Below are 14,460 nucleotides of genomic sequence, written 5' to 3' on the forward strand. Positions count from 1 at the left end.
AGTTATTAGTGGTAAAATTAAAATCTTCACAGTAACATGATATGCCTAGTGATTGAAATGGATAGTTGGATGTATTCTTTCTATTTTTAACGATTCTGGATTGAACTAGTTATATACCTATAGGTATATTACATATTTTATTTTGTTACTTTTTACCACCTTTTTACTCTATCGCACAGATTACTGAATATTTTACAGACTATCCGCTATAGTTTAAAGAGAGATTGATTTTTTTTAACGCCTGCAATTTGAAATGTCTTTGTACCTATCTATCCATACTTTAATATTCATTATTATATTCAGAAGGAATAAATATATGTTGTTTGTTTTTGTTGTTGTATTTTTTTGTATATTAATAATAATAAATGTCTAGTTGACTAAATAAAGCTATTCTCCGTGTCAACACACACATAAAATATAAATCTATTATTAATATCAAGCCCAAACACGCTTGACCAATATCCGATTCAGAAGTGAACGCAAACGCACACATTCACACGAAGGCTAATCGAAATACATCGTGTAGGGAAGACAATACTTATTGAATTTATATTAATTTTATAGCTATTTATATTGCAATTTTATTTTTAATATAACCCTTAATGTAAAAAAACATACCTATATATATTTAATTATTTAAAATGTATCTTCTTTAAAAGGGGTTATGTTTTTCCGTATAATAAGGAATTAAGTAATTTCTCCTTCGATTAAATTTAAAAAAATAAAATAAGATAATCTATACCAATAAGTACATAGATATTTGGCAATTGATCAATTAATATCCATAAACATCAGGTATCATACAATAAACTAATTATTGATGTAAAATGTAGACACCATAATATTCTGCGCAAATAAACCATTGAAAGTGTTTCTTTAATAGGTATATCATAACTTACAAAACATTTTATACGGATGTTTGTTTTAGGTACCTATACATAGGTGTGTATAAATTTAATAACATCATTATTATAACAAATGCGTATTATGAAATCCATACGTTCGTCAGGGGTCATGACATCAGAATGCCGTCATCTTTTAAGAACTAGTTCTCAGTATATTAGTTACTCAATACATAATGGATAACTATTTAGTGAATCTAAAATAAAGTTATTAGAGGTCCTTAAATAATAGATATTATTCAAGATAATTCTATCACCTAAGCAGGAACTTCACTTTATAACAAAGTCGCTTCCATCTGTCTGTCACTTCAACGGATTGTGATGTGGTATTTTTTAATAGATTGAATGGTTCTCGAGGAAGGTAGGTATTTGATAAAGCGCGTGAAGCCGCGTGCGGAAACGTAGCATGTATGTAACTTGAAAGTTTGTAAGTTAAGAAAAAAGTTAATTAAAAATGATGAGTCCATTGTCCCATGTCATATTGGATAGATTTTCAGAACTATTTTACAGAAATAAAACATTATACATTTTATAGGTACCATAATACCTAGTAGTTCAGGATCCATCGCCCATTTTTGCAAGTGATTACTATGAAGCTAATTTTCCGTGAGTAGCTTTATTTTGATGAGATGCCCAATAATATCCTGTACGAAACTCTCGATTGTGGTAGCTAACAGAGGTAACAAGGATAAAACGTTTTGATTTGATGGTTCTCTTCTCTAGATATATTCTAAAGGAAATTGTTGGAAATCTTTATTTTTTTAATCATGTTTAAGCACAGCTAAGTAAGTCATAAACATAAGTTCCTTCATTCCTCGACCAAATTTATACATATCATAAATTCCTTTGATAATCCCATACATATGCGAACTTGTTAAACGAGGTATTTATAAGATTTGTTTCTTTGTTTATTTTTATGTATTTTTCCACTAATACGGTTTAATTACGTTGATGTTTTTTTATTTAATTTATTTGTTTTTAATTAATCATTTTTTTAGGTAACAATAGGTATCATAATGTCGATCGATTCTTGATTGACATTGATATTTAACCTTAAAACATAAAATATATATTTGGTATGTTTTATACCTAAGTGAAATATTCAAATTCGTTTTTCGATTGAATATTTTCATTGTAAAGAAAAAAAAAATGAATTAATAACCTTCGTTTTTCAGAATGTTAAAAGTGAGGTATTACATTTGATTTAGGTTCGCAGTACACTAGATAATTTGAATAATTTAGACTACAAGCCCGCATAGGACAAAAATATGGGTCAAATGAACCACCAGGGGACATATCTAGAACGATAGCAGAGCAAAAAATAATAAGATTCATCACTATGCCGTCACTTGTAAGCTGTCCAACTGAGTGCAGATGAGAATTGAAAAGTACAGGTAGACTCGGTAAATTTTGGTCATATATTTTTGTACGGCATTCTTAACCATCGATAGATCCATTAAAAATAATAAGAAACCGCTCAGTGCCGTACAAAAATGGTGGTCCACCAAGTCGGAATTTTTATTTAATTTCCGAGAGTTACCGGGGGTAAATTTGGTCATTTGACCATGTACGGCATCTGTGTCATACTATTGCTATACTGCTTTTAATCCATTATTCCGCAACGCCGTACAAAAATCATGGGGACAAGGGGAAAAAATCGAGAGTTGCAATCCCCTCTCTTTCCCCACTCCAGGGGGTCATTTGACTAAGTACGGCTTCGGTTCCAAAACATTATCTAGCACTCAAAAGTACTATTAAAAGCAATGCCGTCAAAAAATAATTGTTCTTTTAAATGTATACCAATAATCATCTTAATTTCATCGAATTCTTGATATAAAGAGCTGTAAGGTCATTTGACCCTGTACGGGAACTTTTTTTTTAACACGATATTGTAAAATCCAATTGTTGTATAATAGTATTGCCGTTCGAAAGAAACCGTTCTAAAAAAAGTTATAGAGAAATGCAAAACCAGAAATTTTGTTAAAGTTTAAACATCGTAGATTAATGAAATATAATAGTTTTCTACGCTTTATTCGTTGTTTTAAATAGTATTAACATAGATAAATTAGGAAAAAACGATGCCGTACATTTTTGTGCAGACCACATCTTTTAGGCTGATAAAAGCGACGAAAGCTACAATTTTAAGGGTGCTTTATGGCCATTTGATACAGTACGGCATTAACATATTTTTACCCAACTACGGCAAAGCAAAAGGAGGGTTATGGTTGTTTACAGGTCATGTATGTATGTTCATCTATTCCCTCGTAACTTCTAAACTACTTATCAGAATTCGACAAATGACATATCATTAGAAGCGTCTGAATTGTTCACTGGATAACCAGCGACCAGCTAGCTAAAGGCTATATGGGGTTTCACAAAATCTAATGTGGCGCCCTCTAGCGGACAAAACATACAGAGTAAAAAAATAAAGTTAAGATAAATATGCAGTGTTTGGTATCATTTGGAAGCGCTTTACTTGTACATTTTGAATATGTATATATTACTAGCATTTGCTTGTGACTGTATTCATGGGCTGATTGCATATAATTCACATCTTTTCGTTCATAGCTTTTTTATTAGTTCATCAATTTAACGGAGTCCATTCCACCTGACTCCGACTTTCCAAGGTGATAATTAACCACCTCGAGCTTCTTAATATTAATGTATATTTATATTTTATTATCAAAATATAAAGCAAATATTTCGTTATATGGATTTTTTTCTTTTTCAGATTTTTCCCCTTTGAACCAACGAAAATGTACGGCACATGAAAAAATATTATCTATGCATAAAATACTTTAAAAATAAATTTATTTCGTGTTGTGTCAAATGACCCCCTGGAGTGGGGAAAGAGAGGGGATTACAACTCTCGATTTTTTCCCCTTGTCCCCATGATTTTTGTACGGCGTTGAGGAATAATGGATTAAAAGCAGTATAGCAATAGTATGACACAGATGCCGTACATGGTCAAATGACCAAATTTACCCCCGGTAACTCTCGGAAATTAAATAAAAATTCCGACTTGGTGGACCACCATTTTTGTACGGCACTGAGCGGTTTCTTATTATTTTTAATGGATCTATCGATGGTTAAGAATGCCGTACAAAAATATATGACCAAAATTTACCGAGTCTACCTGTACTTTTCAATTCTCATCTGCACTCAGTTGGACAGCTTACAAGTGACGGCATAGTGATGAATCTTATTATTTTTTGCTCTGCTATCGTTCTAGATATGTCCCCTGGTGGTTCATTTGACCCATATTTTTGTCCTATGCGGGCTTGTAGTCTATTACCAAACAGAGTTATCTCATACTTTCTTCAGTGACGCAATTTGCATAACAATAGGGAAAAGTGAATTAATTGATCCAGTATTTTCCTCTATCGAAAGTCTTCCGGTATCTCGTGGGATCAGGAAACCGGTGTAATAAGCTCTTGGAAAAGCGGAAAATTATTAGAAAATTTTTAATCACATGTGTTAGTTAACGATTAGGTCGGTGCCTTTGTAGAATTGTGTCAAGCTGAGAAAGCTGCGTTATTTTATTGGTTGTTTTGTAAAGGTATTAGAAATGTTACGAGTGATAGAAAATTCTGGAAGGGAGATACTTCATGAGTTAAACGAAATATTATTATTCTCTGCTTGTCAGATCTTTTCTCATGAGAACGTGCTGTTATATTTTATTGTTAAAGCTCTCCAACCGCGGCTTCGCCCACTTCGTCTAAAACCTTACAAATTAGTTATATCTATTACTAATATTATAAAGCTGAAGAGTTTGTTTGTTTGTTTGTTTGTTTGAACGTGCTAATCTCGGGAACTACTGGTCCGATTTGAAAAATTCTTTCGGTGATAGATAGCCCATTTATCGAGGAAGGTTATATGCTATATATCATCACGCTACGGCGGACAGGAGTGGAGCCACGGGGGTGAAACCGCGCGGAGCAGCTAGTACCTAATAAAACCTTCCCCTAGAATCACTATCTATTAAAATAAACCGAACCAAAATACGTTGCAATAAGTGACTTCGTTGAATACTATGTAGTGATACGTCAAAAAAATGTGATGTAGTAAATTCCTCAATCAATTATGAACATTCTATCGCCAAAGCTTCTTTATTTCTTAGTGAAATAGGTTACATTCCTTTATCTCGATTCAACTAGGCCGGAGGAGCTATTAGGTACTATCTAATAATCTGCTGTATCGTCTATTCTGTTGAGGTATCAAGGCATATAATTTGATCGTTGTTTAGAGGATAATTATGTGGTTTAGATTCAAGCTGCATATCTGAGGTTAAGGCCAAGATGTGTAGGTTCATGGTTCTTATACTATATTGGAATTTGGAATGTTTTGTTTAGATTATGAACCAAATTGTTTGATAAATGCAGCTGTTATGAGGACAATTTCATGGAAAATAATAGGATACTTATCTGATTTGAACAATGTAAATTCATCCTAATGTGTGATGTTGGTGCTGACTATACCTGATATCTGTAATATTCTCTCAACCTAAACCTTTATTATGTATATTTTTTATCAAAATGACTTGCGTCCTTACATATTATATTCATTTACGATACGTATAGAGATCTTTATAACAATATTAAGTTTATGCTTTGAACTGTGCCGTGACAGTCTGAACATTTTCGCGATACCGAACAAAGCAAGGACGCAATAATAACTTTCACGCGTATGCATTCATCCAAATTGCTTTTAAAAATAGGCCCAAGGATATAAGAAACACGTCGTAAAGTGCCATTAAATTATTGTACGTGCTTACTTTCCAAGTCTGCTGACCTCTAAAATAACATGTTGAACGAGTGACATAGAAAATCATTTTTGCGTTGTACGTGTGTTTATGTTTATTATTGTTTAGCTTATTGTCACAAAGATCGAAGTACGTAATACAAATGAGTCTCGTTATTTGTAAGGTAATGTAGTCGCTATTTTTGCGTTGCCGGTTATTCTAAATTTAGGTTTACCTGAATTTGCTACTTATGATAAAAATTATTGCTTATGTGTATTCTTACCTTAGTGGTGGTCTGCATTTGAAGGAAGGTGGCAATTCCAGCTCGAACCCGGTTTTTCACACCCCGGATAGTTCCTTTCGAACTCTTTATGGTGGATGGCGTCTCCTCATTTTTAAAGTCCTTAATACCAGCAAAATATTCCATGTCCGACACTTCAGGACACTCACTTTTAACACTTACACTATTCACAGACACGTCATCGAACTGTTTTTCATTAAGGTGAAAATCGTAAAACTTGTCCGTATCGAAATAATGGCTGCTGTAGCAAATTTGTTCCTCTTTCATTTTGTCTATTTTTTTCCTTTCTTCATACGTAGTCTCGCTAATAAGCGGCGCTTTGTTTTGGTTCGTTGCGGACGAGTCGGCGCCGTTTTTCTTTAGCTCGTTATTAAACTGCGAAACCAATAGGAACGACGTCAGCTGTGCACTTTCTTTCGGAACATTAGCATCCTCATCAATATTCTGGCTAGCGTCCCTTTGACGCTCTTGATCACTTTCAATGTCGACTGTTGCGAGTTTCGCCGAGCGGTCTCTAATGTCTTGCAACAAACCTTGCGGTAGAAAGCTGTCTTTATTGTTCACTTTAGCGAACGTTTGTATGGAAGGCTCGGGCGATTGTTTCTTTTTGCTCGCCTCTTCGATGTGACTTTCCTCGGCATGCACGCTCCCATTCAGCTCGCTGCTGTTAAGCGAGTCGCACGATATGTTCGAGTCGTTATCTTCAAAATCTAATTCACCCTGATTTCTTGTGGAGCTAATGACTGTGACGGATACCGATTTCTTGGAAGAGCTCGATTTGAACGACTTCTTTTTTGGTAGCGGCGGCGGCGTGCCGTCAAGGTCACTGCATGTGCCCGAATCCAACGTGTCGCTCGGCGAGCACTGGCCGCTAGACAATATCATGTTGGTCATCGGATTCACGTACGGATTACAGTTAATGTACGGTGCTTTGTCAACCTTGCTTAGATCTTCGCTCTCTAGTATTTTTGGTCGATTTTCCTCTACGTTGAGCAGGACTAGGCTGTTGTTTTTCTTGTTGGTATCGTTGATCTTGAATGTGTCGAAGTCGACGTCACTCTTCAGGTGTACGCTCGATATCTTGGGCGCTTTGGGTTTGTCTGCATCGGTGTTGATTCTGATGGTGACAACGTGCGGGCCGTTTGCAGCGAGTGCGTCTGAGCTAGGCGTGCTCACGGGTCCGTTTGACTGGGTCGCCGCAACAAATACCGTTGCAGATGGAGCCTTAGAATTAAGGACAAGCGAGTGCATCGAACTTAGAGAGTCCATGTCGGCACGGCTATCAGTGAATCCGTTCACTCTGAGCTTACCATCGTCGTTGGTAATTTGTGTAAAAGTAGTCGAGCCGGGCCTCTGCATCGCTTTTGGCGGCAGAGGGGGGATGTATTCGACGCTCGGCCGGGATGTAACCTCCTCCATCGTGATTGTTTAATGAACCAGCATAATTAGTAACGGGTTCCACTGTTTATTCAAGTCAGGTGCGTCGGATTAGATACTCGATGTATAAGGCATAATAGTTCCGGTGCGAATGTGGGTCTATAATCCGCACGGCTGGCCTGTATTTCTTGTTGTTTATTTGTACCTGCAAAGAGAGAGTCATCAATGAATATTGTTATAGGAGATGAGTGATAAAATTGCTTTAGAAAGTTGAACGTTACATTTTTCCTTTAGTTCCAGTGTTTAATGTTTACAACACATGCTTGAAACAGCATATGTACTTAGATATTCTTTTACTTATTTATGTAATAAAATTCATACCCAATACGATTCAATAGGCTATTTGACAAGGTTTTGAAAACTGTCTTAAATTATTAAGATACGTTTATAGAGCACACAAAATACACGTTTCTTAATTTTTTGTAGTTATTCATTGAGAAAATGGAAAATAAAAACATGATATTCAAATACGCCGCCAAAACACAATTTTGAAGAATATGGCGTCTCGCGACCATGGTGACGTCACAGCGGCGTAAACATCAACTTGCTCCTAGTACTTATTGTTCGTTTTTGTTTTAATTATAGTATAATTAAGTTAATCTGTTTAAAAACCAGAAAATGAGTTCTTATAGGTGGTGTGTAGTTCCTGGATGCAGAAATACGACTATTAAAACCCCTGACAAACTATTTATATGTGCTCCAAAAAATATAAAAATGCGTAGAAAGTGGTTGCAGTTAGCTCGCAGAAATCCAAGTGATATTAGATATATCAATTAAAACAGTTATATTTTTTTGTGAAGACCACTTCGATGTAAGTATGGTGTTGAATACCTAGTAGGCAGTTTATTTTATTTGCAATACATAGTATAAATCGTCTCATTACTTACCTGCTTGAGGTAAGATAATGATATATATAAATTGATGATGACGTGTTTGTATTGATATTGAAAATAATCAATACACACACGTCAATCCTATAAACTGGATGGCTGAAATGAAAAATAAAGGACTTAATCTAAAAAATGTATACTTCATAATTATTGTGCTATTGTGATTCATGTTTGTAGGTACAATTAACTAAAAAGGTAATGAATGACGATTGAAATATTAACTTACGTAGCTGTTTTCACATTTCTCAATTGAGGAGCGTAAAAATCTTGGTTGTTTTTAAAGAACATGCCAACCATTATAGCACAGTATTACAATATTATTTCCTAATTATAGCGTCCACTTTAGGTAGATTTCTACTGTCTGCTTTTTCGAAATTAGGTTCCATGACAAACAAAAATAACACATAAAGAACAAAACTGATTACAGACACCTTGAATCACAAGAAATAAGTTATACAAGAAACAAAACCAAAAGCGAAATTCAGCAACGACGTGAGTAAACGTTGGGATCTCTTGTTATTTACGCCGCTGTGACGTCATGGCAGATGCAGCCAATCATGGATGTTTTCGGTCACGTGGTCATTTTAAAAAATATGATGTTTTTTCTCGACGATTTATAAATAAATAAGTTATTATTTATATCATTTATTAATTTAAATCGCTTCAAAAACCTTATATATATATGGATTACACAAAAAAGTAATTTATTTTTTATACTGTCAAATAGCCTATTCTAGGTCAACGCAATTAATTTAAAAAATAATGTACTGCATATTTGTTCCTAATTTAACAAATTACATAATTGATAATTATAATCAGTTTAACACGTACCTATTTAAACTTATACTAAAATGAATTATATAAAAAAACATTGTAGTGAATGGTCGGAAGTGTTTTGTGTGAATATATTATTTACACAATTTTTGCATCGTCGCATAAAATGTTTTATGTAATAATATTAAATACTACTGTTTGCATAAATAGGTAATAAAACAATTGCTATTATTATGTAATTCATAACATTTCAACAAAGGTAAGAAGTATGTTCTGTATAAAACTTATACCCTAGGTATAAAATATATATTATACAATATTTCATATTGAACAAGTTTGTTTATAAAAACACAAATTATTATCATATCATATATTTTTTGAGCATTTCAGTTTTAGAATGTTTATAAGGCATTGATAGATAGAAATTAAGAAGTAGGTATGGCAAAACCTGTAGCGTAGGTATTGGTAGATCTTGCATTGCAATCAATCAATGCAAGTAAGTAGGTAACCTATTTATTTGTAAAAGTAGGTAGGTATCTATGTAGGTAGGTATATATTTATTCAACTGTAAACAACAACAAATTTATATAATCATACTAAAATTCTGACCGTGTCTAATAAAGTTTGAAGCATTTAGTTTTGTAATCAAATCGTAACCGATTGCAATGACTTTTGAACCGCTTATTTGTAAATTACGCAAAATATTACGAGTACCTTCATCGGAATTATACCTTGATATAACCACAATGTCATAATGGATACGTTGGTACTAAAGAAGAGTCTATTGGGGCTTTAATCGAAATTTATTAAGAGCTAGCTCTGCTAGTTGTGTGGTTTGTTATAGAAAAACTAAGGAAGGTTCTGAAAATTCTATATGTATTATATTATGTAGATCAGATTATGTCAAATTCATTGGATTTGATATCTGCTGGAGATTCGATTACGAGGTACAGCTATGTTAAAAAAATTATATTGTTAAAGTAAGAATAAACATAAATTTGTTTTATTTTAGTTCCGTGTACAAATGGTGAATTCTGTCTTAAAAATCGAAGACTTAGATTTCGAAAAAATAATAGCTGAAAGGGTTAGAACTTAGAACATGCTTTGGTTTCAACATTTTTGTTTTTCATTGTTCCAAATATGTCCAAATTAATGTATCTAATGTGAGAAAAATTAACGGAGCGGAAATGCGAAATGAACGTTTATCATTTGAAACATCTTAATGTTGATTATGAATTATTCATTCATTGGAAACTTATGGAGACGTGACGGTTATAATGCACTTTCTCTGGTTTGTCAATTATCTATTAATGCTCAATAATTGAGGTTGAAGATACGTACATTTTAACGATTGCTTCAAGTGACCGCGTTTCCCGCGCTGAGATATCGAAATCTCTAGAAGCTAGTCGATATGCTATCGATACCTCCTACTCATGCAGGAAGATGAAAAATGGCTGGTTGAATTAAAGTTCTATATTGCGTTTAAAATAAAGATATGACAGGCAAACAATATGTACATTGAAAAATTGACTGATGGAGGGGTTATAATTTTAATCCAAACAAAGAATTTGATAAAAGAAGTTTAGAAGCGCTTTAGTCTTCATTTGTTTTTGATCGGCTATGAAGGGCTCTACCAATGTCCGGTTTACGTATACATATTAGGAGAAAAAAAACATTATAAATACCACAGAAATAAATACTTACATTCATTAATTATTATAAACAATGTGATATGTATGTAAAGAAAATCCCGTTCCCGTAGGATTTCCGGGATAAAACCTATCCTATGTCCTTTCTCGGGTATCAAAATATCTCTTTATCAAATTCCATGCCAATTGGTTCAGTAGTTAAGGCGTAATTGAGTAACAGACAGACAGACAGAGTTACTTTCGCATTTATAATATTAGTATGGATTTGAATGTGAATTGTTTCCAGTCGTGACTTCGTTGGTTGACTATGATATATACGACTTTATCGAAAAGTATTTCAGGAAATAAACTAAGAATTGTTATTTGTTGATTGACCTTTTTGAATCTTAGTTATTTTAGTGCGAATTTTGAACAAGTTTAGGTCTTCAACTGTCTTAACAATAATAAATTAATATAATTCATGTTTTTGACCTTTGTAAAACTGATTTATATGATATATGTATAAAATTATCGCTGAATAAACAAAAATGAAAAAACCCAAAGGTCGCGTATTTTTCGAGCCTCGTAATTAATGTGCCTAAGTCATGTTTTGAATGATTAATTCAGTAGGTATATAAATTGATGTTAAACGCACATTGTTTACCAAATTGTGTTTAAGTTATTTTTTAGGCTTAGATTTTTAAGTCAAGCAAGTATAGTCGTAGATAATTTTCTATCATATGCCAATTTCACAAAGGCAGTTTTTGTATTTGCTGGCCATTTTAGTCACAAGTAAAGGTACATAATATATAATTATATATTATGTACCTATTCAATAAAAAAATCAAGAAACACACTCCTTTCGCAATACGAAAAGTATATGGGCGTATACGTGGCGTATACCAATAAATATTTAATACCTATAGTGAAAGTAACAATTGTCAATAAACAAGATGACTGTTACGTAAAAGTGAAGCCTACGCTATGGTAATAAGCGTCGAATTAGTTTAACTGGTTGCCCAATTATGACGGTTATGTCACAGAGGCAATTTGATAGACTTGAAGCTCATTATTCCTAATTTAGATAATAATTATTTACAGTTTTTTCTCGATCGTTCTAGAATTCGATTGTATTGGCTTAATTTACTTTTGTTCACGCCTAATGAGGCTTCTGTAATATTATCTAATTACTAATAGCATATTCGATGTTTTTTGTTAAAAAATTTCATTATTTACCTACTTCTTATTTCAAGTGGCACCTCCCGATCCCAGTGAGGACGGATTCTGCCTTTCATTAACTGAAAATGTGTTACAAATAATTGTACCTAAATTATTGACAAAAAATCTGCCTATATTTTTGAAATCAAGCTTGATTATAGCTATCATAATTTAAGCAGAGTTTCGATTGAACACTTCTATACCCCTTGTCTTATTACGGGTCATATTGTACCCCATACGGGGTCTAAACTTCCAAGGAAGTGTCACGTATCACACGTAAAGCACGCGACCTCACGCCTAGCCATTATATTAGCATATCCACGTCCATTTGCAAATTTATTAATACTAATTAGTAGCAAGGAATGCGGCTAGTAGCGTAGTTATTTGAACAATGTACTTTTGTTGTAAGAAATAGTAAATGCCGGTCAAGTGCGAGCCGACTTATACGAGCAGAGAGGTTACCTTATCCGTCATTAAAATTTTAAATACACAACAGAAGCACGGCTACGTGTAAAAATGTCTGGTGCTTAATATTTACTCTTTCTTTGCATGAAACTTCACAGTTTAAAGTCAATGCGCTATCTTTACCTGCCTATACGTTTTTATCGATATTTTTTTTTCCGTAAACTTTATCTATTTTTATCCATTCAGATAAGTGACCCATTTGTATAACCTAAAGAGGTGAGATAGAACTAAAATTCACACGGTCTAAAGGTAAACAAAAAAAATTGGGTCAAATGATCATTTGAAATTATTTTTATCAGATAACCAATTGAAATGACATAAATAGGTCATAAGAATTTTTGTGTCCAATTTTAAAGGCGATTTTTACAATACTAATTGAATAGCTTAGGTTTTATGTCACATATTTAATTCGATTTGATAATAAATTTGTTTATTAATAATTAACATACTTTTTTGTTATACAAAAAGTAAAAACTTAAAAGAGTTTGTACACTTCAAATTGACTTCAAAGCTACACAGGACTCAGGGGTCCGGCCTACACTTTTTCTCAAAACATATCATAACTGCATTATTCGACCTCTAAAACTATCATCCTCATATCTAATGATGGCTCAAGAATGTTCCACGTAATATCTCTATGATTACTGTTATGAGATTATAATCATTTTGGCCTTTTAAACCCGCCATTTGCACAAAAGTCAACCTGTCAAGGTCGCATAGAATCAATGTAAAAAAAATACGAGAATAAATTTGTATCTCTTTAGGAATTAGGAATGCTAATGAAAGAGGTATGAAGGACTTTGGTGTTGTTTTTAAATATAACTTCGTAACTATTTATGGATGAAAATGCGTCTTTTGATGAGTTAATGGTAGGACAAATGGTTGTATTCAGCAACGATTTCCGAACGAAGCTTTCGGCGCCAATTTTGACTTACAAAAGATAATTTTTTTGTTAGATTTAAACCATTCCTATTTATAAATTTCATGCTTGGAGTTAGTTAACATTTATTCACTTATAATACCACAAGAGCTTCAAAATTATCGGGTATTTTCCGATAGGTTCGTTGCAAACAAATGAAGGAGTCAAGTTTTTAGTCAAGGTTAAAAAATGGTGATTTTTCCTGAAAAACTTGACGACTTTATTTGTTTGCAGGGAACCTTGAGGGAAATGCCAGATAATTTTGAAGCTCGTGTGGTATTCGGGAGATTATTTTTCCGTCCCAAATGTCGGCCAATAATTTCACAATTGAATTGAACCTGTCAGTTTGACGTCAACGACCAGAGAAAATTTTCAAAAAATTATCAGTATAATACCATGTAGGTACCATGTGACGTCGAATGGTGCAATTCTATTGGTCGATATTTGGGTCGGAAAAATAATCTATAATATATGTTAACTAACTCCAAGTCCATTCTATAAACGTGATCTCAAAATTTCCTTTGCAATCGGATTTTTTTTATACGAAACTACAAATGCTGAAATATGTGAAATCATATTTTAAGTATTATTAGCACAGTAAAAACTTTCTAGTATATCATTTTGTAGTGTTTATTTAGAAGATGTTTTGTTAAACAATTTCACAGATCATGTTTCTACATAGCACTTAACGAGATGGTTTGAAGCTTTCGAAGATAAATCTATGAATATTATGTTTCACCAGAATAGGTTTAAACTTACAAGTTATGCTTTTATCGATAATTAATAATTATCTATGATACGATATTCTAAATACAAATACATACTAATATTATAAATGCGAATGTAACTCTGTCTGTCTGTCTGTTACTCAATCACGCCTCAACTACAGAACCAATTTGCATGAAATTTGGTATAGAGATATTTTGATACCCGAGAAAGGACATAGGCTACTTTTTATCCCGGGACATAGGATAGGTTTTATCCCGGAAATCCCACGGGAACGGGAACTATGCGGGTTTTTCTTTGACTGCGCGGGCGAAGCCGCGGGTGGAAAGCTATAGTAGTAAATAAGATATTTTTATGGGACATTTCGCAATCTTCTCCTGAACTACAGAAAAGTATAGAGACACTGCATCCGATATAATATTCATTACTAGATTTCCGCCCGCGGCTTCGCCCGCGTTT

The 14,460-nt window shown here is 33.4% G+C and overlaps 1 protein-coding gene across 1 annotated transcript in view; it reads right to left on the minus strand.

Annotated features, from left to right (window-relative positions):
• The window catches only part of LOC149476845 (uncharacterized), a 75,610-nt gene that overhangs the window by 31,785 nt on the left and 29,365 nt on the right, over positions 1 to 14,460 (minus strand). The window contains exon 3 of the mRNA XM_089711189.1: positions 5,927 to 7,526. Within this exon, the coding sequence (XP_089567315.1) occupies positions 5,927 to 7,363 (1,437 nt within the window). The 5' untranslated portion in view covers positions 7,364 to 7,526. The remainder of the gene's footprint in view (positions 1 to 5,926; positions 7,527 to 14,460) is intronic.

The sequence above is a fragment of the Colias philodice genome, chromosome 26, assembly GCF_061535455.1.
Source record: "Colias philodice isolate Cphi_HAF_F1 chromosome 26, ilColPhil1 Martin Lab GWU primary, whole genome shotgun sequence".
NCBI lineage: Eukaryota > Metazoa > Arthropoda > Insecta > Lepidoptera > Pieridae > Colias > Colias philodice.